The following is a 27,805-nucleotide window of genomic DNA, read 5'->3' on the forward strand; positions in this document are numbered from 1 at the left end:
TTATTAACCGCTAAACCTAAGTCTAACACTAACCCTAACACCCCCCTAACTTAAATATTAATTAAATAAATCTAAATAATATTTCTATTATGAACTAAATTAATCCTATTTAAAACTAAATACTTACCTGTAAAATAAACCCTAAGATAGATACAATATAAATAATAATTATATTGTAGCTATTTTAGGATTTATTTTTATTTTACAGGCAAATTTAAATTTATTTTAACTAGGTACAATAGCTATTAAATAGTTATTAACTATTTAATAGCTACCTAGCTAAAATAAAGAGAAAATTACCTGTAAAATAAAGCAAACCTAAGTTACAATTACACCTAACACTACACTATACTTTAATAAATTATTCCTATATAAAACGAAATAATTACCTTTAAAATAAACCCTAATATAGCTACAATATCAATAATAATTATATTGTAGCTATTTTAGGATTTATTTTTATTTTACAGGTAACTTTGTATTTATTTTAGCTAGTTAGAATAGTTATTAAATAGTTATTAACTATTTAATAACTACCTAGCTAAAATAAATACAAAATTACCTGTAAAATAAATCCTAACCTAAGTTACAATTAAACCTAACACTACACTATCATTAAATAAATAAAATAAATTACCTACAAATAACTACAATTAAATACAATTACATAAACTAACTAAAGTACAAAAAATAAAAAAGCTAAGTTACAAAAAATAAAAAAAATAGGTTACAAACATTTTAAAAATATTACAACAATTTTAAGCTACTTACACCTAATCTAAGCCCCCTAATAAAATAACAAACCCTCCCAAAATAAAAAAATGCCCTACCCTATTCTAAATTAAAAAAGTTCAAAGCTCTTTTACCTTACCAGCCCTTAAAAGGGCCATTTGTGGGGTATGCCCCAAAGAATTCAGCTCTTTTGCCTGTAAAAGAAAAATACAACCCCCCCCCAACATTAAAACCCACCACCCACATACCCCTAATCTAACCCAAACCCCCTTTAAAATAACCTAACACTAATCCCCTGAAGATCATCCTACCTTTAGTCGTCTTCACTCAGCCGAGCCACCGATGGAACTGAAGAGGAGACCCGGACCGGCAGAAGTGATCTACCAAGTGGCGCTGAAGAAATCTTCCATCCGATGAAGTGATCCTCCAAGCGGCGCTTAAAAAGTCTTCCATCCGGGCGATGTCATCTTCCAAGAGGCGCTGAAGAAGTCTTCTATCCGGGCGATGTCATCTTCCAAGCCGGGTCTTGAATCTTCATCCCGCCGGCGCGGAACATCCTTCTTTACCGACGGACTACCGAAGAATGAAGGCTCCTTTAAGGGACGTCATCCAAGATGGTGTCCCTTCAATTCCGATTGGCTAATAGGATTCTATCAGCCAATCGGAATTAAGTTAGGAAAAATCTGATTGGCTGATTGAATCAGCCAATCAGATTCAAGTTCAATCCGATTAGCTGATCCAATCAGCCAATCAGATTGAGCTCGCATTCTATTGGCTGATCAAAACAGCCAATAGAATGCGAGCTCAATCTGATTGGCTGATTCAGCCAATCGGATTGAACTTGAATCTGATTGGCTGATTCAATCAGCCAATCAGATTTTTCCTACCTTAATTCCGATTGGCTGATAGAATCCTATCAGCAAATCGGAATTGAAGGGACGCCATCTTGGATGACGTCCCTTAAAGGAGCCTTCATTCGTCGGTAGTCCGTCGGTAAAGAAGGATGTTCCACATCGGCGGGATGGAGATTCAAGACCCGGCTTGGAAGATGACATCACCCGGATAGAAGACTTCTTCAGCGCCTCTTGGAAGATGACATTGCCCGGATGGAAGACTTTTTCAGCACCGCTTGGAGGATCACTTCTGCCGGTCCGGGTCTCCTCTTCAGTTCCATCGGTGGCTCGGCTGAGTGAAGACGACTAAAGGTAGGATGATCTTCAGGGGATTAGTGTTAGGTTTTTTTAAGGGGGGTTTGGGTTAGATTAGGGGTATGTGGGTGGTGGGTTTTAATGTTGAGGGGGGTTGTATTTTTCTTTTACAGGCAAAAGAGCTGAATTCTTTGGGGCATGCCCCACAAATAGCCCTTTCAAGGGCTGGTAAGGTTAAAGAGCTTTGAACTTTTTTAATTTAGAATAGGGTAGGGCATTTTTTTATTTTGGGGGGGGTTGTTATTTTATTAGGGGGCTTAGATTAGGTGTAAGTAGCTTAAAATTGTTGTAATATTTTTAAAATGTTTGTAACCTATTTTTTTTATTTTTTGTAACAGTTTTTTTTATTTTTTGTACTTTAGTTAGTTTATGTAATTGTATTTAATTGTAGTTATTTGTAGGCAATTTATTTAATTTATTTAATGATAGTGTAGTGTTAGGTTTAATTATAACTTAGTTAGGATTTATTTTACAGGTAATTTTGTATTTATTTTAGCTAGGTAGTTATTAAATAGTTAATAACTATTTAATAACTATTCTAACTAGCTAAAATAAATACAAAGTTACCTGTAAAATAAAAATAAATCCTAAGATAGCTACAATATAATTATTATTATATTGTAGCTATATTAGGGTTTATTATAAAGGTAAGTATTTAGTTTTAAATAGGAATAATTTATTAAAGTATAGTGTAGTGTTAGGTGTAATTGTAACTTAGGTTAGTTTTTATTTTACAGGTAAATTTCTCTTTATTTTAGCTAGGTAGCTATTAAATAGTTAATAACTATTTAATAGCTATTGTACCTAGTTAAAATAAATTGAAATTTGCCTGTAAAATAAAAATAAATCCTAAGATAGCTACAATATAATTATTATTTATATTGTAGCTATATTAGGGTTTATTTTAAAGGTAAGTATTTAGTTTTAAATAGGATTAATTTAGTTCATAATAGAAATATTATTTAGATTTATTTAATTAATATTTAATTTAGGGGGGTGTTAGGTTTAGTGTTAGACTTAGGTTTAGGGGTTAATAAATTTATTACAGTGGCGGCGGTGTAGTGGGGGGCAGGATAGGGGTTAATAAATTTATTATAGGTGGCGACGGTGTAGGGGGGGGCAGGATAGGGGTTAATAGGTATAATGTAGGTGGCAGCGGTGTCCGGGAGCGGCGGTTTAGGGGTTAATACATTTATCAGAGTTGCGGCAGGGTCTAGGAGCGGCGGTTTAGGGGTTAATACATTTAACAGATATGCGGCAGGGTCTAGGAGCGGCGGTTTAGGGGTTAATAACTTTATTTAGTTGCGGGGGTCTCCGGGGGCGCCGGTATAGGGGGTAAAACAGTATAGTTAGTGTGAGTGCTTAGTGACAGGCTAGCAATAAAGCTGGGAAAAAGCCAAAGAGCAGCGAGATCGGATGAGTGATAACTCTCACAGTCCGATGCTCATTGCCCCGCGGCTTTTTGACAGCTTTATTTGATAACTTAGGCGAAATTTTTCAGGTCCGCGGCGGCTATGTGAGGCGAGCTTAGGCGGGCGTATTGGGCCGGCGAAGGCAGGAAAGTTGACACGTTGATAACTACCCCCCTATGTATTTATAAACTTAGACCAAAGCACCAAAAAGTGTGTTATAGGTATAGAAAATAATACCCCAATATCCGGACACTTTAATACAGATTATAGTATGTGGTTGCCAAAATATTAATATAAACGTTGTTAATACATTGACTGATCTATGTTTTTGAGCTAACTGACTAATCAGAATAGTGACGCTATCCAATGAACATTGTTGGTGGAGGAATACAATAGCTCCAGAGTGAATGCTATGTGTGAACAAAAGTTGGGTTGCGAATCACGTATACATACCCTTAGTATGAAATAAATCAAACAGTCATAGGATACTGTCAGCGCTCAACATACCTTAAGAAATTTTGAGCACATTACTAAGTGGCAAATAACTCGCTAGCAACAAGGCAGGGGATACATATTCCTATAAACCCATAAACCGAAGTAATAGAATCACCACTTGAATAATAATTTGAGTAATAGTAACAGCATTACTTCGGAATGAGCTTTTAGAGCACTACTCCAATATTGCTAAAAGAGTTAGAGTGACATACCGAATGATACATAATTCGATATTGCAATTTTGATTATTGATACATGCGTAACAATAGGATATATATTATCACATAATCTTTGAGATACAATCCACAACTCCGGTGGTTAAAGTTGATAGATAATACAGTGTTTATATACGCAACTGCATACTGACAGTGGTATCACATATATCAACAACCACAATTGTGGATTTAGATAATAACCCTAACTGTACACTCTAAGGAGACCTGTGCCATCTTTACTGGCATACTGTGAGACATTACATCATTTCACTAATATCTCTGGGAGATACAGTATATAATATTGAAGGCATTAATATATTAAATAACATTTACAGAGATTGATTTTTGACTAGACAGAGCTTTCTTATATTAGTTTTAATATTGTGTGTTTTTGTTTTGTTACACTTATTAATCTAATAAAATAAAAGTTATATTTTATAAGAGATTTCAACAGCTAGTACCACCTCAGAGTCTGGGCATAGAGTGCTTCATGTGCATACTTTTTCGTGGCAAGTTCTCTTACTTCCACAACTTTCCAGTATAAATATCTATCTATCATGTATCTTTGGAGCGCCTTCAGTACAGACTTGCATGAGCGAGCCTTTAGCCGATAGTTAAGAAGCAGCAGTCATCAGCTCTTAGCTGGCGGATAAGATCACCCTGAACATGTTTGCCCAGAGTGATTGACAGCCTCTGTTTGTGTCATTGGCCTTGCGTGAACAAAGGGCCGCATTGCACAACCATCCACAACTGCAATGTTAAATGCAGGCAGCATACTACTGGCTGCAATCCCAGATGAACAGGTTCGTGGAAGTATACCTTGTCTGTCCGGTTGATAAATGGGGCTCATAGTTTCTTAATAGCGGTATTGTTTCTGGGCTTTCTCAGCCTAAACAGAAACACATTGAAGCAATCTTTAAATGCACTCTTCCCTGTATCAAATCAGAAAACCTAGCACTGACAAAAACATTTTTGATTATATTGTTATTAATTAAGGGCCAGATTATGAGTGGAACGGAAATTAACAATTCCGCTTGATTGTTAATTGCGCTAGAAGTAAGATTTAGCGTGAAAATGCAAAGTTAGAATATAGCGTGCGTGTTCACATATTTCCTCATAGAAGTCAATGGAGAAAAAAACACCCCACTCAGATAGCATATTCTTATTTGTGCTAACTCGACATGAAAATAAACATTCCAATGTCTTCCACATAGCAGAATATGTCCTACTTATTCATAAATTAATATAGCTGATGTTTTTTGGGTAAAATACTGTATATATATGTATACATATACAGAATATATATATATATATATATATATATATATATATATATATATATATATATATATATATATATATATATATATATATATTGATGATTATTCAGCTATGTGCAGAACATTGGCAATATGTGAAATATGTTTTCATCTACTTAACAGGAAAGGACTCGAATGCACTTATAGATATGTCTATATATATATGTATACATATGTATCTGTGTTTATATGTATATATATATATATATATATATATCTGTAAATACATATATACACATAAAATACATAAATATATATGTACACATATGTGCACATATATATATATATATATATATATACACTGTATATATATATATATATATATACATATATATATATATATATATATATATATATATATATATATATATATAAAAATAAATGTATATACAGTGTATATATATATATATATATATATACACATATCTGTACATACATATTTATACATATAAACACACACACACACACACACATATATATATATATATATATATATATATATATATATCCATCTTTAGACATTAAACTAAAATGGATCCCTTTTGTTCAGAAATAGCAGACATACATGGCTTTGCCATTGGTTTTTGGTAAATAGAAGGCTGCTAATTGCAGCTGTGCAACACACTTCTATTATTCCTTGCAGTGAAGGAGTTAATCATGTAGCTTGGAAGGTTAATTTTAGCTGCAGTGTAGAGATTACACCAGCCACCTCCTGATCCCTCCCATACAGCTCTCCCTCCCACCCACACTTATCCCCACCATCTTAGGTACTGGTAGACAATCTGCCAGTATGCTTTTAATATTATTATTATTATTATTAAAAAAAAAATTCTGCAGTGTAGTGATACCTCATCAACCGTCCCGCTACCTTGATTCCTCCCAAACGGCTCCCTCCCACCCCCAACAATGGCTGGTATCTTTGGTACTGGCAACTGCCTGCCAGTACTTAATGTATAGATATTTTTAACTTTCATTTTTTTATTTTATTTTTTTGCAGTGTAGTGTAGTGGTCTACAAACAAAAAAACTGTATTATTTACTACACAATTCTTCTTACAAATGTAGCTAATAAAGGGACAGTCAATTCAAAATTAAACGTTCATGATTCAGATAGGACATGCAATTTTAAAGGGACAGTCTACAATAGAATTGTTATTGTTTTAAGAGATAGATAATGCCTTTATTACCCATTCCCCAGTTTTGAATAATCAACACAGTTATATTAACCCCTTAATGACCACAGCACTTTTCCATTTTCTGTCCGTTTGGGACCAAGGCTATTTTTACATTTTTGCGGTGTTTGTGTTTAGCTGTAATTTTCCTCTTACTTATTTATTGTACCCACACATATTATATATCGTTTTTCTCGCCATTAAATGGACTTTCTAAAGATACCATTATTTTCATAATATCTTATAATTTACTATAAAAAAAATATAAAATATGAGGAAAAAAATGGAAAAAACACACTTTTTCTAACATTGATCCCCAAAATCTGTTACACATCTACAACCACCAAAAAACTCCCATGCTAAATAGTTTCTAAATTTTGTTCAGAGTTTAGAAAGACCCAATTTTTACATGTTCTTTGCTTTTTTTTGCAAGTTATAGGGCAATAAATACATGTAGCACTTTGCTATTTCCAAACCACTTTTTTTCAAAATTAGCGCTAGTTACATTGGGACACTGATATCTTTCAGGAATCCCTGAATATCCCCTGACATGTATATATTTTTTTTTAGAAGACATCCCAAAGTATTGATCTAGGCCCATTTTGGTATATTTCATGCCACCATTTCACCGCCAAATGCCATCAAATAAAAAAAATCGTTCACTTTTTCACAAATTTTTTCACAAACTTTAGGTTTCTCACTGAAATTATTTACAAACAACTTGTGCAATTATGGCATAAATGATTGTAAATGCTTCTCTGGGATCCCCTTTGTTCAGAAATAGCAGACATATATGGCTTTGGCGTTGCTTTTTGGTAATTAGAAGGCCGCTAAATGCCACTGTGTACCACACATGTATTATGCCCAGCAGTGAAGGGGTTAGTTAGGGAGCATGTAGGGAGCTTGTAGGGTTAATTTTAGCTTTAGTGTAGTGCAGTAGACAACCCCAAGTATTGATCTAGGCACATTTTGGTATATTTCATGCCACCATTTCACCGCCAAATGCGATCAAATTGAAAAAAAGGCTACATTTTTCACAATTTTATGTTTCTCACTGAAATTATTTACTAACAGCTTGTGCAATTATGGCACACATGGTTGTAAATGCTTCTCTAGGATCCCCTTTGTTCAGAAATAGCAGACATATATGACTTTGGCGTTGGTTTTTGGTAATTAGAAGGCCGCTAAATGCTGCTGCGCATCACACGTGTATTATGGCTAGCAGTGAAGGGGTTAATTAGGTAGCTTATAAGGAGCTTGCAGGGTTAATTTTAGCTTTAGTGTAGAGATCAGCCTCCCACCTGACACATCACACCCCCTGATCCCTCCCAAACAGCTGTCTTCCCTCCCCCACCCCACAATTGTCCCCGCCATCTTAAGTACTGGCAGAAAGTCTGCCAGTACTAAAATAAAAGATTTTTTTTGTTTTGTTTAAAAAAAAAAAAAATTCTGCTGTGTAGGACCCCCCCCTCCTTAGCCCCAACCTCCCTGATCCCCCCAAACAGCTCTCTACCCCCCTCCTCTGCCTTATTGTGCACCATATTGGGTACTGGCAGCTGTCTGCCAGTACCCAGTTTGAAATCAAAAGTTTATTTTAATATTTTCTGTAGTGTAGCTTACCCCCCTTAACACCCAACCCCCCACCCTCTCCCAGATCATTAATATTTTTTATTCCCACCCTCTCTCCCACTGATTCCCACCTTGTGCCTCTTCCACTTCAGTTCTAAGTTTTGGGCAGTTTGACATGTGCACGCGTGTGCACGCTCCCATGCACGTGCACATGCGCCCCCGTGCACGCGCGTGCACGCTCCCGTGCACGTGCGCACACGATCCCGCCCCCTCCTCTACTGATAGCCGCCCCACTCGCCTCCCTGGACACGCTCCCACCCACCAACGATCATAGCCGATGCAGAGAGGGCCACAGAGTGGCTCTCTCTGCATCGGACTGCTTAAAAAAGTTATTGCAGGATGCCTCTATATCGAGGCATCACTGCAATAACATGAAAGCAGCTGGAAGTGATCAGGATCGCTTCCACTGCTTTCAAAGATCAACGACGTGCAGGGTACGTCCTTGGTCGTTAAGGACATTTTTTTGGAGGACGTACCCTGCACGTCGTTGGTCATTAAGGGGTTAATATACTCTTTACCTCTGTGATTAACTTGTATCTAAACATCTTCTGACAACCCCTGATCACATGACTTTTTATTTATTATCTATTGACTCGCATTTAGTACTGTGTTGTGCTAACTCTTAAATAGCTCCTCGGGCATGAACACCATGTTATCTTTATGACTCACATTAACTAGCAGTCTCCTGTTGTGAAAAGCAAATACAAAAGTATGTGATAAGAGGCTGTCTCTAGTGGCTTAAAAACAGGCAGAAATTTGGAGGTTTAAATGTTGTAAAGTATATAAATATATCAATGTTGGTTGTGCAAAGCTGGGGAATGGGTAGTAAAGGCATTATCTATCTTCTAAACAATAATAATTTTAGCGTAGACTGTCCCTTTAAACAATTTTCCAATTTATTTTTATCATCAAATTTGCTTTGTTCTCTTAGTATTCTTTGTTGAAAGCTAAACCTAGGTAGACTCATAATCTAATTTTTAAGTAATTGAATGCCGCCTCTTATCTCAGTGCATTTTGACAGTTTTTCACAGTTAGACATTGCTAGTGCATGTGTGCCATATAGATAAGATTGTGCTCACTCTTTAGAGCTACTTATGAGTTAGCACTGATTGGCTTAAATGCAAGTCTGTCAAAAGAACTGAGATAAGGGGCAGTCTGCATAGGCTTGGATACAAGGCAAATACAGAGGTAAAAGGTGTATTAATATAACTGTTTTTGTTATGCAAAACTGGAGAATTATTAATAAGCAGTTATCAATCTATCTTTTTAAACAATAAACAGTAGACTGTCCCTTTAAAAGAGCAAAGAAGAAACATAACTTTTAAACTGCAACTGTTTATGCCAGTGAGGGATGTACAAATATTTCTTTACTCAAATATTATAACTTACAGGATATTGCTGTCTCAAGTGTACATATTATATAATCAATTTTAAATATTCCTTATCAATTGTTTGAAATCATTTTCATGCTATCCGTACGTGTAATTTATTTAATTTCATGGGTACTGGGCACAACTGAATTAACGCATTTGTCTAATCAATTTGCTTATTTCCATTCATTAGATGGATTTTTCAAATGGATTATTTTATTTCATCAGTTATTTTATCTCTTGTATTTCATGGCTATTAGGTATGACTAAATCATCTATATTACCTTCACAAGCTAATTTACTTATTACAGTGGAAACATTAATGGTAATAATTGTCAATTCTATATTTATCTACATTTTTATTAAATTGGATATTAGTAATTATAATAAAACATCTTGTATAAATCAGTAATTCAAATACATTTCCAGATTGTAATATATTTTGTGAGCCTTATTATTCCTATTATTCATTATTTCAATAGAAACACTTATCATGGACATATTAGACATAGGCTGACTAGGCCTGTACCTTGGGGGAGGTAACTATTTTTAAGTGGTAGTTCTTTGGCATGTTGACTTCCCATAACTATATACTGTATATATTTAATACAAACTGATGTTCCCCAGTTACTTAATGAGGGTGTGTGACCCCCCTTCATGTTTTAAGCAAATATGAGGTAACATTGTTGGGGTACCTAGGGAGCACTACAACTAAATACTCCACTGTCATTTATTGAAAGCATTTAAACAGAACTCTTGATTCATTCATATCGTACTTGTAAAGGGATTTTAATAGATTTATGCAGCAGAAAAAAATATTTCCGCACTAATCATCCGTAAAGCATTTTCTGAAAATGATGTTTTCGGAATATTAGTTTGCTGCATTATTTGGAATTCATTTAATCTTAAACTAAACTAATACTGACTTTTTGGTAAAATTTACATTCTTTTTTTTTTTTTTTTTCTTAAACAAATGTAAAAATATTCCTTTGGTGAAAAAGTGTAGTTTTATAGTTACCTATCTATATATGCTACACGCTAATCCTGACCGTTCTTCACAGAACCCTGAGCCTGCTCACAGGGTGCTTAGTGCAACGGATACTGGAGCTTGGCTAACAAACCTTCCTCTTTACCGCAGGCTTTGGGATTTCTTCCTAATAGGATGGCTCAGGACTCTGTGAAGAAGGGTCGGACTCCCCAGTGCGCTATAGGTCAGTATTTTACCTTTTAAAGTTAATTTAAAGGAAACAAAGGTACTAATGATTTTTATTAGCATATATTAAATTTCTTTAAATTAGTTTGTGCATTCATTAGGATATTCGTTTTGTGAAAACGAATATCCGTATTTTCGTTACAAAATGCATTCATAACAAAACAAATGCACATATCCAGATTTTAACTTTTAAACACAGTTTCTTTCTTTTTGAAGTAACCATTAATGATAACTATTTTTGTTTCCTTGGGGGACCCATCATTTTCTATGTTTAATCATTGGAACTGGATTATTTCAGCTGTTAAACTAAACGTGTCTGACATTTATGTGTGGTTTACCAATATAGATCTAGTAGCACTTACATATCATTAAATAGACTATTCTTTGAGTTCATAGTTCATAGTAAAGGACCATGGGACCACTTATATAAAAGAAGGGAGCCTCTAATTTCAAATGAGCAGGGAGGTCACAATTTTAGATGATTGCTGTAAAAGGATGATCACTATGAACACCTACAGCTTACGCTAAAAGATCCTTATTTCCTCATCACTGCCACCTCAATTTGACCTCTTATTTGAAAGACGACAACCATATCGGTTGGATAAAAAATTACTTGTTCCTTAAAGGTGTAGGTGATCTACCTGGGAATGTTGATCTCCTGTTCCTCTGAGCAGCAGATAGAGCTTGTCCCCCCGTATAAAACCTATTATGGAGCTGCCACCTCTCATTATACCCTTATTTGATAGAGCAAGTTCCACTTCAAAGATGAGATAAATTATGTAATCATAGAAAACATAGACCTTTGATCACCACGTGTTTCATGATTTTTCTAACCACCAGGAAAAGTGATCCTCACCTGCAGTTTATTTAATGATTAACATAAAACTTTAATACTATCTATAGGTGGGCACTGGGCAGCCTTGGAGGTTTATTGTGTGTATACTTCTGAAGACATTCACAAGCTTACCCCGATGGCAATTAAAATGGGCAGCCTTATGATAAGCCAATAATTCATGTTATAATTTCGGGTCCAGCATCTATAAAAAGAATAAAAAATGATGGTTAATTCAGAGAAAATATGCAAATTATAATAGCCATAAGTAAACTAAAGTAAAAGTCTATGAATTCCAAAATACAGTGCTTCCAAATTAGCATTATTCTAAATCTTTACTAAAAATTAACAAATAATTATTACAAAGGTAATTTTTTTAAAGATAGGGTCAATCCTTCAAACAAATTTGAACAATTTTTTGACACATTTGTTTGACAAATTTGAAATAGTAGTCAATTCGAATTACATTTGAGTCATTTATGTTTGAAAATAATTTAACATTCCAAATGTTAATTTTCTAAATAATGGCATATACACACACACCCAGCCTATCTAGTAGTCTGTTTATACACATACACAAGCACACACACATATCATTGTTTATTTATTAATTTTGATTTGACCCTGGGACTTAAAACCTGGATTGATTAACTGATTAGCCAATCAGGATTAAAGAAGGAAATTCTACAAAAATTGGTAATATGGGGTTTAGTTACACTGGTTGCACCAGTATTTCCATCACTTGTGAAAAGCTATTGCCTACAACAGATTTATCAGTATTTACTGGTCTTGATACAAATAAATTTTCCTTTAAAAATAAACTTTCATGATTCACATAGAGCATGTAATTTTAAACAATTTTCCAATTTACTTTTATCACCAATTTTGCTTTGTTCTCTTGGTATTCTTAGTTGAAAGCTTAACCTAGGAGGTTCATATGCTAATTTCTTAGACCTTGAAGGCCACCTCTTTTCAGAATGCATTTTAACAGTTTTTCACCACTAGAGGGTGTTAGTTCACTTATTTCATATAGATAACACTGTGCTCCTGCACGTGAAGTTATCTGGGAGCAGGCACTGCTTGGCTAAACTGCAAGTCTGTCAAAAGAACTAAAATAAAGGGGCAGTTTGCAGAGGCTTAGATACAAGATAATCACAGAGGTTAAACGTATATTATTATAACTGTGTTGGTTATGCAAAACTGGGGAATGGGCAATAAAGGGATTATCTATCTTTAAAAACAATAAAAATTCTGGTGTAGACTGTCCCTTTAAGAGGCTATTTGAGGACATTTTTATATTTGTTGAATTGTTTTGTTGCATATTAGGTATTTATCAAACGGTTTTATTTTGTTCATTCATTTATTTTCATTTAATACAGGTATAAATTTGTGTCAAATTATATTTAATGTATAGTTTAGTAGACTAATAACATTGAGTAGAATAATAACAATAATTTAATTGTAAAAATGTAGTCTGTAATCATTTTTGCTTCCTGCTCCATTGTTATGAGTTCTACAACCTATTTTTGTATCTGGTGAATTGCTCTCTTTTATATTGATTCAGTATTTCTAATAAAGTTAAAAACAATGTCCTTATTTACAGGAGGGTTTAACAAAATATTAACTATTTGGTTGCCACAGAGAGCAGAAATGCATGTCAGTGTTGCAACCACTTTTGGCAGCCAAATGGTTAATTTGTTTGTTTTTACAGTAAAAAAGTACATGACTTGTACAATTACTAGTACTAATGTATTACAATATATTTATGTATTCAGTATGCGTACCTTTTCATATAGCAGGTATGCTCTGATTCTTACATTTTATTGGATATTTTTTAAGTCTTTCTACTTAATATGATTTATGTACTAAGGACGTAATGTATTTTACTCAACAAGTCCAGCTAGCTCAGCGTGTTTCCTGTATTTATACAGTATATTCTGCAAAGTAGGATATTTACAAATTTCGATTCATTGCACAAGGACAAAACTATATTTCTTATATGTTCTACGGTTCCGATTAGGTGTCAGCTAAGTCTAAATGAAAAAACGTAAACAAATAAATGCCCATATAAACCTTGTTTTTAAGAAAATGTGTTCAAAAACATAAATAATATATATATTTTTATCTTTGATAATATTTCAGTGATTGTGGATTGCTGAAACAGTGGTCTTTCCTAAAAAATGCTTTTTACTTTATGATCTTAATTGACCTTCTTGTGCAGACCTGCACATAAACAAGCCAAAATCTTCCTGTAAAAATAAAGGATACTGAGGTTTTTTTTTTTAACCTATACGTTTTGTACTGGATTATACATTAGATGCCAGTTGCTGCGTTTTCTGTTTCTGATCTGCTTAAAGGGACAGGAAATCCCCCAAAAAATTTTTAGTTTCAGATAGAGAATACAATTGTAAACAACTTTCCAATTTTTTCTATTATTTAATTTGCTTCCTTCTCTTGTTATCCTTTGCTGAAAGGTTTATCTAGGTAAGCTCAGGAGCAGCAAAGAACCTAGGCTCTAGCTGCTGATTGGTGGCTGCAGATATATAACAATTGTATATTGACTCACCCGTGTGTTCAGTTAGAAACCAGGGGCGCGATCCGATATCGATCGCAGTTTGCGGCGCAAGCGAGGGAACCGGCGTCGCCCGCAGTTTCAGCTCGCAACTCGAGCCATCCCATATAGGTCGCCGTCAGATGCTAACGTGCCGTAAGTCTCACAAACCAGCGATGTCCAGAAATCTGCGCAAGTACAAATTTCTGGCGTCGCCAGTGACTTGCGCCACGTTAGAATCTGCCGGCGCCTATAAAACCTGACTAAAGTTTAAAACACCCGCACTGTCTAACACGCCTCCCTAACATAGCCCGCACTGTCTAACACGCCTCCCTAACATAGCCCGCACTGTCTAACACGCCTCCCTAACATAGCCCGCACTGTCTAACCCTCTATCCGCTATCCCCCCTCACTAGCCTAACAATAAAAATGCTATTAACCCCTAAACCGCCGCTCCCGTACCCCGCCGCCAGCTATATTATATCTATAACCCCCTAAAGTGAGCCCCTAACACCGCCGCCATCTATATTAATATTATTAACCCCTAATGTAAGCCCCTTACACCGCCGTCATCTCTATTAAAATGATTAATCCCTTATTTAATCTACCTACCCCGCCGCCAGCTATATTATCTATATTAACCCTAAGTATATTATAGTTAATATAGGTATTACATTATATATATTAACTATATTAACCCTAATTATATTAGGGTTAATATAGTTAATATAGTTACTATAGTATTTATATTAACTATATTAACTCTATCTAACCCTAACTAAATTTATATTAAATTAATCTAATTCATTTATAAACTAAAATATTCCTATTTAAATCTAAATACTTACCTATAAAATAAACCCTAAGATAGCTACAATATAATTAATAATTACATTGTAGCTATGTTAGGGTTAATATTTATTTTACAGGTAAATTGTTAATTATTTTAACTAGGTATAATAGATATTAAATAGTTATTAACTATTTAATATCTACCTAGTTAAAATAATTACCCAATTACCTGTAAAATAAATCCTAACCTAAGTTACAAATACACCTACACTATCAATAAATTTAATAAACTACTAACATCTATCTAAAAATACAATTAAATTAACTAAACTAAATTACAAAAAAAAACAAACACTAAATTACAAAAAATAAAAAAAAGATTACAAGATATTTAAGCTAATTACACCTATTCTAAGCCCCCTAATAAAATAATAAACCCCCAAAATAAAAAAAATTCCCTGCCCTATTCTAAATTCAACAAATTTCAAAGCTCTTTACCTTACCAGCCCTTAAAAGGGCCTTTTGTGGTGCATGCCCCAAAGAATTCAGCTCTTTTGCATACAAGAAATACAATACCCCCCCCCCATTACAACCCACCACCCACATACCCCTATTCTAAACCCACCCAAACCCCCCTTAAAAAAACCTAACACTACCCCCCTGAAGATCTCCCTACCTTGTCTTCACCACACCGGGCCGAACTCCTGATCCGATCCGGGCGATGTCTTCCTCCAAGCGGCAAAGAAGAATTCTTCCTCCGGCGATGTCTTCCTCCAAGCGGCAAAGAAGAATTCTTCCTCCGGCGACGTCTTCCTCCAAGCGGCAGCAAAGTCTTCATTCTTCCGGCGGCATCTTCAATCTTCTTTCTTCGCTCCGCCGCCGCGGAGCATCCATCCCGGCCGACTGCTGAACTTGGAATGATGTACCTTTAAATGACGTCATCCAAGATGGCGTCCGCCGAATTCCGATTGGCTGATAGGATTCTATCAGCCAATCGGAATTAAGTTAAAAAAATCTGATTGGCTGATTGAATCAGCCAATCAGATTCAAGTTCAATCCGATTGGCTGATCCAATCAGCCAATCAGATTGAGCTCGCATTCTATTGGCTGATCGGAACAGCCAATAGAATGCGAGCTCAATCTGATTGGCTGATTGGATCAGCCAATCTGATTGAACTTGAATCTGATTGGCTGATTCAATCAGCCAATCAGATTTTTTTAACTTAATTCCGATTGGCTGATAGAATCCTATCAGCCAATCGGAATTCGGCGGACGCCATCTTGGATGACGTCATTTAAAGGTACATCATTCCAAGTTCAGCAGTCGGCCGGGATGGATGCTCCGCGGCGGCGGAGCGAAGAAAGAAGATTGAAGATGCCGCCGGAAGAATGAAGACTTTGCTGCCGCTTGGAGGAAGACGTCGCCGGAGGAAGAATTCTTCTTTGCCGCTTGGAGGAAGACATCGCCGGAGGAAGAATTCTTCTTTGCCGCTTGGAGGAAGACATCGCCCGGATCGGATCAGGAGTTCGGCCCGGTGTGGTGAAGACAAGGTAGGGAGATCTTCAGGGGGGTAGTGTTAGGCTTTAAGGGGGGTTTGGGTGGGTTTAGAATAGGGGTATGTGGGTGGTGGGTTGTAATGGGGGGGGGGGGGTATTGTATTTCTTGTATGCAAAAGAGCTGAATTCTTTGGGGCATGCCCCACAAAAGGCCCTTTTAAGGGCTGGTAAGGTAAAGAGCTTTGAAATTTGTTGAATTTAGAATAGGGCAGGGAATTTTTTTTATTTTGGGGGTTTATTATTTTATTAGGGGGCTTAGAATAGGTGTAATTAGCTTAAATATCTTGTAATCTTTTTTTTATTTTTTGTAATTTAGTGTTTGTTTTTTTTTTGTAATTTAGTTTAGTTAATTTAATTGTATTTTTAGATAGATGTTTGTAGTTTATTAAATTTATTGATAGTGTAGGTGTATTTGTAACTTAGGTTAGGATTTATTTTACAGGTAATTGGGTAATTATTTTAACTAGGTAGATATTAAATAGTTAATAACTATTTAATATCTATTATACCTAGTTAAAATAATTAACAATTTACCTGTAAAATAAATATTAACCCTAACATAGCTACAATGTAATTATTAATTATATTGTAGCTATCTTAGGGTTTATTTTATAGGTAAGTATTTAGATTTAAATAGGAATATTTTAGTTTATAAATGAATTAGATTAATTTAATATAAATTTAGTTAGGGTTAGATAGAGTTAATATAGTTAATATAAATACTATAGTAACTATATTAACTATATTAACCCTAATATAATTAGGGTTAATATAGTTAATATATATAATGTAATACCTATATTAACTATAATATACTTAGGATTAATATAGATAATATAGCTGGCGGCGGGGTAGGTAGATTAAATTAGGGGTTAATCATTTTAATAGAGATGGCGGCGGTGTAAGGGGCTTACATTAGGGGTTAATAATTTTTATATAGGTGGCGGCGGTGTAAGGGGTCAGATTAGGGGATAGATAAGGTAGATGGCGGCGGTTTTAGAGGCTCACAGTAGGGGGTTAGTTTATGTAGATGGCGGCGGGGTCCGGGAGCGGCGTTTTAGGGGGTAATAACTTTATTAGGGATTTAGGGGGGGGGGATCGCGGTTGACAGGGAGATAGACATTGCGCATGCGTTAGGTGTTAGGTTTATTTTAGCAGATCGCGGTTGACAGGGAGATAGACATTGCGCATGCGTTAGGTGTTAGGTTTATTTTAGCAGCCAGTTTAGGAAGTTACGGGGCTCCAATAGTCAGCGTAAGGCTTCTTACGGCTGCTTTTTGTGGCGAGGTGAAAATGGAGTAAGTTTTCTCCATTTTCGCCACGTAAGTCCTTACGCTGCATATTGGATACCAAACTGCGCGGGTTTGGTATACCTGCCTATGGCCCAAAAAACTGCGGGCGACGGCAGAAATATACGCGCGTAACTTCTAGCTTACGCCGTATATAGGATACCAAATCCGCGCAATTATTGGCGTCGCCGGCTTTTGCGGGCGACGATTTTTATCGGATCGACCCCTAGTAGTGCATTGCTGCTCCTTCAACAAATGATACCAAGAGAATGAAACAAATTAGATAATAGACGTAAATTAGAAAGTTGTTTAAAATTGTATTCTCTATCTGAATCATGAAATACATTTTGGGGTTTCTTGCCCCTTTAAGCTAGGCAGCCTTTTTAAGGCAAGTTAAATTCATAAGCAAATTAATCTAAACCTTACACTGGAATTATCCAGGTAGCTTTGAAAAGAGCGCATATGATAGAATTGTTTGCAACATTTAAATGATTTTATGTTCCACTGCCAGAGAGAAAGCTGAGTGATATCTTTATCTTCATTTGTATTGCTTTGAAATTAGCTGCTGTGTCACCTGAGATCTGAGCACAAACCTTCCATCTCATGTTACTAACACATCATGTGAGACATAATACAGTAAAACTCAAATGGTCTGCAGTTTGATCATTACCCCATTGCTTTTACCTGTTGCTTATGTTTGTACACCCCCTTATTTATAGGGACAGTCTAGTCAAAATGAAACTTTCATGATTCAAATAGGGCAGGCAATTTTAAGCAACTTTCCAATTTACTTGTATCATCAAATTTGCTTTATTCTCTTGGTATTCTTTCTTGAAAGCTAAACCTAGGTAGGCTCATATGCTAATTTCTAAGCCATTGAAGGCTTAGAGTTACTTAAGAGTCATCACTGGTTACCTAAAATGCAAGTCTGTCAAAAAGAACTCTTCTGCAGACTGGCTTAGATACAAGGTAATCACAGACATAAAAAGTATATTAATATAACCGTGTTAAAATAAATAAAGGAATTATCTATCTTTTTAAACAATAAAAATTCTGGAGTAGACTGTCCCTTTAACAGATGTAATTTTCTAATATTTGAAAGCAGTCCTCGTAAATATTATGGTGCAGTCAGATGTAAATCTCATGAAATGAGTATTAAGTATTAAATGAATCTGTCAGCATACAGTATATAACTGTAATGTTTCAAACAACACTTTCACTAGATTTTTGCTCTAATATTATCTACATGTGCGTTATAAAGGGACAAATGTTTGCATCTCATATTCACTTTAGAAATAGTTAGAAACAACATGCAACAACATATTCTATTTTCTAAGATCAGCACTGGGATGTATAGATGGTGCAAATATCAGAATGAAATAAACATAATTAATAAGGGTTTCTTATGCTCAAAAATACATGAACGTAAAAAAATAACATTTCATAATACAGACAGAGCATATAATTTTAAGAGACTTTCAAATCAAGGTTTTCCAATTTACTTAGTTCTCTTGGTATCCTTAGTTGAAAGTGATACTTAGGTAGGCTACTGCCGGCTAGTTATGTACAGTGTTCAGGGGTAAAAAGGAAGGTGGGAGTGTTACACATAAAGGTAAAAAAGGTAATAGGCTAGCAACCTATTCCAGACGATGAACTGACAGTCTCAGCTAACACTGAGGGAATTACCCAAACCCCCACTGAGTGCTATTGTGAGGATGTAAACATTACACATGAGAGTGTTCCACATGAAAGTGTAGTGACTCACAACTAACCGGTCATGCTTACAAGCCTCTGTCTCCACTGTCCATGCAATCCTTTCAGTGCTCCCCCAAGAGAGGCGTCCACAACTTACTACTCTCGACAAGGGTGCCCATCAATAGTGGGATCAGTGCTTGTGGATGCTGTTCGAATACAGTGTTCAATGTCCTAGTTCCTCAAACCCATCCTCCGTCTCTGCTAGCCATTCCTCCGCAGGTTAGCTCCACTATAACGTGCTCTCAAATGGCCAATTGAAACAAAAAAAAGTTCAATGAGCACCGTGATGGGAGTTAAAAGGTATAGACTTTTAATAGTTACAAGTGTAAACACAAGGTATCCATAACCCAGAGGGTAAAATACAGAGTTCCAAATACAAACAAAAACTCTGGCTGACCGGTTTCAGCTTGCGCCTTACTCCTAGCCTGCTGACGTTGAGGGGAATTCTCAACAGACTTTGGAGGGTCCTTATTAGCGATGAAGATGTAGCTAAAGAAGTAGGCGAGTTTCCCCTCCTGACAGCTAGAAAAGCACCAAATCTTATAGATGAACTTGAAAAAGGTCTGTTAAGGACCGAAACGCATTGACATACTGGTGAGCTTATTTTCATTCACTTAAATGTGACCTTGATTGTTATTATATTACTGTTCTTTTTTGTTTAAATTACAGGTTCTATATATTACAATTTTTATATATAACTATTTTTGGCATAATTTTGGGACTCCACATCCACTATCTTTAAGGATATTATTTTCTAAGACTTCACGAGCTATTCACTATATATACTTTTTCACGGACTAGCCCATTTTGAAGTGGGAAGATAGGAGTTAATCGTTTGGATTTTGGATTTTCGTTTGAACGCTGATTCACATATTTAACACTTTGAAGACACACACTGTTATATTGTTTTGGACACTTCATTTTTTTGACACACGTTGGACATTTTTTGGACTTTTTGATTCACCATATCTGGACATTTATTTGGATTTTATTTTGGACACCTATTGGTCGCCTTTCACTTTTCTCCACACACTTGTGTGTGTTGTTTTCATCCTTATTTTTAACGTATAGCATTGTACTATATGTCCTTCGATTATATATGTCACCATATTGTTTTTAGACTATATATGTCACCATATTGTTTTTAGATTTAGTATTTTTAGTATTCTCATGGATCCATGTAGGTTTTTTGACTACATTTTTATATTAATTGTATAAATTCACTAATGCATTGTTTTTTTAAATTGTATTGTAATAATAAATGAATGTATTACTATTATAACTAGCAGTGGCCCCAGCCTATTCAGCTTTAAGCACTCACTCACTAACATTTTTATTACTGAACATAGGGATGATATTAAACAAAAGGTACAAATTTCAAGACATTACACTACTTTCCATAATAGCAATCCTGATTGTTTAAAATTTGTAGGTATAGATAAGAGGATCCTCCATGGTAAAGGGGGCAATAATGATAAAGTCTTTTTGCAAAAGGAAATCAGTTGGATTTACAGATTGTCTACCCTAAACCCACATGTCTTAAACAAAAAATTGGATTATGCATGCTTTTTGAGCTAAAAAGCCCTTTTTAAAAAAAAAATAAAAAAAAAAAATGATGTCATATCCCCCTATTAGGTCTCCTAGCGAACTGGATTAAGTATTGGAAAAGTCATGCTTTACCAAGACTATATGCTGTGGAGTCACTATAGATATGATGTATAAGCTATTCTTAACTTAACTGCAATCCTTAGTTTAAAATTGAATATGTAAATATTTAGGCTAGATGTCCATACACGCTGTGCTAATTTAAATTACTGAAGCTATTGTCACCAAGTCTGAGCAACTAATTATTGACTTGTAGCCTATATTGTACTATATTAATACATTTGTCTGATAGAGTAAAAACAGACTGACTGTGTTAACTTGTATTAAAACTGTTACAGGTTATAATGGCTATGATAGATACAATGTATATACTTTGAATTATGAGTAAGTAGGTTGTGAAGTAACCTATGCAATGAATTCAACCTAACAGTTAAAACTTTAACCTTAACAAGGCCGGAGAAATTATGCAGCACTTAAACAGTGCAAACGTGGATACAAAATTAGCCCTTAGGAAGCCCATCCCACTTCATGACAAGGGGGTGAAACGTGCGTTGGCATTGACTGATCATGTGATGGGATTGTTCTCTCTGAGTGAGAGAGTGATGGAGATCTGAGAAGTCAAGTTCGAAAAGTACATGAGTATTTACTTTTTCGGCATCCTGCAGACATCGGACAAACTTGGGACAGATCGTTTATGCACTGGAGAGGTGCGAAGAAACCTTTGAGTAAGTGGTATGGATATCTTGCCCCTTCAACGTAATACAGTTATGCCCCCGAGTATATCTGTCCTAGTTATACCCCTATGGAATTCTCTGGGGGTCTAGGTGTCCAGATGGGGTGTAGCTGTTCACTTAGGTGTTTAATGTGTTAGCTGTTTAATACAGTCTTTTTCACTCTCATCACTTTGCGTTTATAATCTCAGTGACCAGTCACGTTATTGGAGTAGATTTCCACATGTGTGGTGTTTATTTCTAACGTTTGTATGTATATATTTTGCATTGAATTGTTGATGCTTATTCATTGAGTCTGATGCCATTCTTGAGGGCTGCAACACTCATTCACTGAAGTGTTATATTTATCTAATCTAACTCATATAAATTATATTTCAAAAGAGTGCTGTATTCCCTGTCTTATCTTTGACACATGCACTTATGTGTTTAACTCTCTCTTTGTATGGTTGTTCAAACATTTTAATATGTTGTTAAAATATATGTACAAATTGTGGATTTAGTTTATGCACCTTTAAAGGGACATTCCAGCCAAAATTGGAATCCCCATGGATTTATTTCAGTTTTGAACAGAAGCATTTTTGTAATATACACGTATTAGCAAAATGCTTCTAATAAAAGCTATTTCTGTTTTAAATGTGTATTTAAGTATGCACCGTGCACCAGCATTTTAAACACAACATATGCTCAGAGAGGTTAAGGTGCTTGTACCATCAATTTGTTAATTGCTGACATGACGCAAGCCCCACTGGTGCTCTGTACAGCTGCAGTATCTAAAATGCTGGTGCACTTAAAATATCTAGCTATATTACACATGCACGTGCAGAGAAACATATTAACACTAAAACAGTGATAACTCCTACTAGAAGCATTGTTGCCAAAACATGTATATTGCAAATATGTTTCTATTCAAACATGTAATTCATCTATGTGTAATTACATTTTGACTGGAATGTCCCTTTAAATGAGCCTAGTTTCTATAAAGTTGGAGTTTGATTTCTGAGTTAACAGTTGAAGTTCCTTATTGCTGAGCCTAATGTACAAAAAGTAGAGGTATACGTTTCCTACAATTAGCTAACAGCTTACACACCAGAGATCTGCACTGCGCGGAAGACTGACAAATGGAGACAAGACAGCATTACTCTTATCAGACCTCAGTTACTTTAAGAGGTTTGCCATAAATGGGCAACTGAGTGGCACATTCAGCAACTGGTCATTAGTACTAAGTACTATTGCTGCACAGCTCAGTGGGAATAGGATAACTGTTTTCTATTAATTCACTGTCTTCTTTGCTCGTATAACTGCAGATAATCGCTGAGGCATTAAAGTGCAGAAAGATATTTCTTTTAGATGTGCAGAAACAACATATGTGGTTTAGACTAAAAATTTTTTCATAAAACAATATTTAATTTCATACAATTTCTTCCTGAGGTCATTCAATTTGGCTTAAGCTTATTTGCTGTTAACAGAAATTTGTTAACCCCTTATTTTCTAGGGGAAACCTCTTCAGGATAGCAGATGTACAGCTGGACATCAGCTTTAGCGTAAATAAAGGTAATTAAATAATTAGTTAGTATTTCTAGTGCTGCAAGCCAGCAGCAGCACAAACATTTATACAGTACTCTGCAAGTCTTAGGCCACCATTAGATTTGTTGTTTTAGCAATGGTATTATGACCATATATATAAATATTTCTCAGTTTCTTTATTAGAACACAACCATAAAATACAGGATAATTGTATGCAGTATTTAAAAACAGAAAAATAATCAGAAAAAACATCTTCTATAGGCTAAAGTGGCAAGTATTTAGTTGACCTCCCCTTACACTTGAGGAGCAATAGCAGGAACCTGTCTCTGGTAAACCTAAATCTAATGGAACCCTAATTAATGTCATTGCTAACACCTGTATTTGTCCTACTATTTCATGTCAAAATGACTGCTGTGAAAAAAGGTCTATTACACCAGGTTTGTGCAAGATATGCTTGAGCATTACATAAACATGTGGTATGAGTGTAATTCATTGAAAGCTTGCTAATAAGACAAACTTTCAATTATATAATTCTATTAAAAATGTGACAATAAATGTGATAGTGTGAAACTTAAAAGCTATAACAATAGCTAATAATGTAATCAATGAACAAAAGATCTAAAATATATTAAATAGAAAAGGATATGTCTAATCAATAGTGAAATCAAGTCAGATGATCTTGAAATATCCTCAAAGTGAAAAGGAAAAAAAAATATACATAGTGTGATACTGTGATTTACCAATGGGTTAAAGGTTGTATTTAGACGATATCCTACCCACATGAGATGGAGCTATAATCAGCTCATTCACTGTGCGCACCTGCTTTTATACTGGCAGGCAAACAGTCTCCCAAGGGTTACAAAATATACAATTTATTAAAATATATAAAATATGGTAAAAACCTCCAATATACCAACACACGTGTATTATCAGAGTCCTTTTTAGGAACAGTTAATATCAACTGTGAGGGGCTCCCCCTTGTTGTGGATGGATGTGGATTAGGACAGCATTCTCACTGCACTCAAATACTGCCACCAATACATGCAGGGCCTCCACTCCTCCTAAACTTTTATATACATTCTATTAAAAATGCCAAACATCACATAATTTAACAGACATAAAATTATACTTTTGCATCAGCAAGGCCACTCTCAAAGGGAAAACAGCAAACAAACTGGATACTCAAGATGTGTTTTTCAAGCTGTTATAAAGAAATTTGAAGAATCAGGAGAGGTCAAGGGCAAAAAATGGACAGGAAGGCCAAGAAAACTTTCAAATCTTATGAGAATGTTTTTTAGAGTTTCTTCTTTGAGAGACCGGAAGAAGTCCAGCAACCACCTGGCTCAGCATCTGGCAGCTTCATTGGAATAAAGAGTAAATAGCAAGGTGATAGCCGAAAAATATTTATTATTAATTCACAAAGGCAACAAAAACAGGCGAGGTTTCGGGATCTTATCCCTTCCTCATGCCCTTACCTTAACAAACAAACTTTACTCCTTTATATACAAACATACCACAAGTTGGCACTATGGAGCAGTTAACCCTTCAATTGACTTCTATCTTTATACATATACAAATTACGGGCACTTCTAATCTATCAAAGTACTATTATACAAAAGTACTATTATATAAATCTATTAACCAGGCCGTAAGCGATTACTATAAACTTTTAGGATATCTGAATACAATATTTTGTTATTAATTCTAATACACACAATTAAACTGTTACTGTTACATAAAAATGGATAGATCCCAGTCCTTATTTAAACCTTTGGGTTCAAGGGTACCCAATTCAAAGATCCAATATAATTCTCTCTGCTTAAGGAGTAGCTCCCTATCCCCACCTCTACGAGGAAGTTTTACATGATCTATGATTTGAAACTTAAGTTGGCTGATGGAATGACCTACCTTCAAAAAATGATTAGCTACTGGTGCTTTTAGATTACCTGGGCGAATATTACTTTTGTGCTCTATAATGCAGTCTTTGATGCATCTTGTCGATTCACCTATATAAACTACTCCACCACATGGATATTTAATCATATATATAATGTAAGTAGTTAGGCAGGTGAAATAACCCTTAATACTATATTTTTTACCAGTTTTGGGGATGGTAAAATACTGAACCTTTAATTATGTTATTACAACATGAGCAACCTAAACATGGAAAGCAGCCCTCATTCTTAGATGACAGATAACTTATATTGCTTTTTAACTTAGAGCCTACTTCATCTGCTTTAACTAATTTAGTCTGGATATTAGTGCCCCTTTTATAAGCCGGCATAGGATTTGCTTTAAATTCTAGTATATTAGGGTTACAATTTACTAGCACATTCCAATGTTTATTGATAATTTGCATAATTTCCTTGCTTTGAGCATTATATTCTGATACAAAGATAAGCCTATCCTTATTAGAAGATTTATTTAATTCAGCCATCATACTGGTTTTAGATTTCAATAAGCTGGCCCTAGGGATGGATCTCACAGTATCAATTTCTTCATTTATTAATGTTTCTGGATAACCTCTCTCCTTAAATCTTTCACCCATTTCTTTCAATATAATGTTAATTATATTCTCATCTGAGACAATTTTCCGTACTCTTAGCATTTGACTATGAGGAAGACTTTTGATAAGATATACTGTGCATATATATATATATATATATATATATATATATATATATATCAGTGACGTGCGGTGATGTCAGAGGCTGGTGAGGCAGTGGCTAGGACATGTCTTCATTCTTTAGATATCCTTTGTTGAAGAAATAGCAATGCACATGGGTGAGCCAATCACATGAGGTATCTATATGCAGCCACCAATCAGCAGCTACTGAGCATATTTAGATATGATTGTCAACAAAAGAATGAAGAAAATTAGATATTAGATGTAAATTGGAAAGTTATTTAAAATTGCATGCTCTTTCTAAATCATGAAATAAAACATATGGGTTTCATGTCCCTTTAAATGGTGTCTTGGAAAATTGGTCAACTTAGTAAACATCTGATTTTAGTATAAAGGATTGTAACAGAAACTCTTGCCAGATAACAAAATGCTTGCTCTGATTATGAGATCTAGAAATCCAGGCCCATTAAAATATGTTTAAAATATACTTTTTACTTTAATGCTGCAAATTATGCTTATAGATTCCTTCATTATTCAGTAAATATAAAAATGTCTCATGATCCAGTGGCGGCTGGTGAAATATTAAGATGGTGGGGTGCTTGACCCCATCCCTTTAAATAAAGACACATCCTCAGATGGCACCACTAATTCATTGATTAAATAAATAAAAGGTAGACCAAAACACAGAAAAGCACTCAGGGGGAGAGAGAGATGGGGGGAGAGGGAGAGAGAGAGAGACACAGTGGGTTAGAGAGAAAGAGAGTGAGAGAGACAATCACACAGAGGGATACAGAGACACATATGGAATGAAAGAGTCAGAGGGGGATGAAGAGAGACACAGATGGGAGAGAGAAACACACACAGAGGAGAGAGAGAGAGAGAGAGACAGAGGGGAGAGAGAGAGAGACAGAGGGGAGAGAGAGAGACAGAGGGGAGAGACAGAGAGAGATAGAGGGGGAGAGACAGAGGGGAGAGAGACAGAGGGAAGAGACAGAGAGAGACAGAGGGAAGAGACAAAGAGACAAAGAGGGGGGAGAGAGACACAGAGGGGAGAGAGAGACACAGAGGGGAGAGAGACAGAGGGGAGAGAGACAGAGGGGAGAGAGAGAGAGACAGAGGGGGGAGAGAGAGAGACAGAGGGGAGAGAGAGACAGAGGGGAGAGAGAGAGACAGAGGGGAGAGAGAAAGAGAGACAGAGGGGAGAAAAAGACAGAGGGGAGAAAGAGACAGAGGGGAGAGAGAGAGACAGATGGGAGAGAGAGAGGGGGGGAGAGAGAGAGAGATAAATAGAGAGAGAGAGAGAGAGAGACAGAGGGGAGAGTGAGAGACAGAGGGGAGAGAGAGAGCGACAGAGTGAGAGAGAGAGACACAGAGGGGAGAGAGAGAGACACAGAGGGGAGAGAGAGACATAGGGGAGAGAGAGAGATAAAGAGGGGAGAGAGAGAGACAGAGGAGAGAGAGAGACAGAGGGGAGAGAGAGAGACAGAGGGGATAGAGAGAGACAGAGGGGTGAGAGAGAGACAGAGGGTAGAGAGAGACAGAGGGGAGAGAGAGACAGAGGGGAGAGAGAGAGAGACAGAGGGGAGAGAGGGACAGAGGAGAGAGACAGAGGGGAGAGAGAGACAGAGGGGAGAGAGAGAGACAGAGGGGAGAGAGAGAGACAGAGGGGAGAGAGAGACAGGCAGAGGGAGGAGAGAGACACTTAAGTAAGGAGAGAGGGAACACTGAAATGGGGGAGGCACCACTGAATGTTTAAGTAATATTTTAAGTGATTATCAA

General features: G+C 35.8%; 1 protein-coding gene across 1 annotated transcript in view; it reads right to left on the bottom strand.

Annotated features, from left to right (window-relative positions):
- GLP1R (glucagon like peptide 1 receptor) overlaps window positions 1–27,805 on the bottom strand; it is a 1,017,454-nt gene that overhangs the window by 185,148 nt on the left and 804,501 nt on the right. Inside the window, exon 10 of the mRNA XM_053712812.1 lies at window positions 11,732–11,801. Within this exon, the coding sequence (XP_053568787.1) occupies window positions 11,732–11,801 (70 nt within the window). The remainder of the gene's footprint in view (window positions 1–11,731; window positions 11,802–27,805) is intronic.

Source organism: Bombina bombina, chromosome 4 (genome assembly GCF_027579735.1).
Source record: "Bombina bombina isolate aBomBom1 chromosome 4, aBomBom1.pri, whole genome shotgun sequence".
Classification (NCBI taxonomy): domain Eukaryota; kingdom Metazoa; phylum Chordata; class Amphibia; order Anura; family Bombinatoridae; genus Bombina; species Bombina bombina.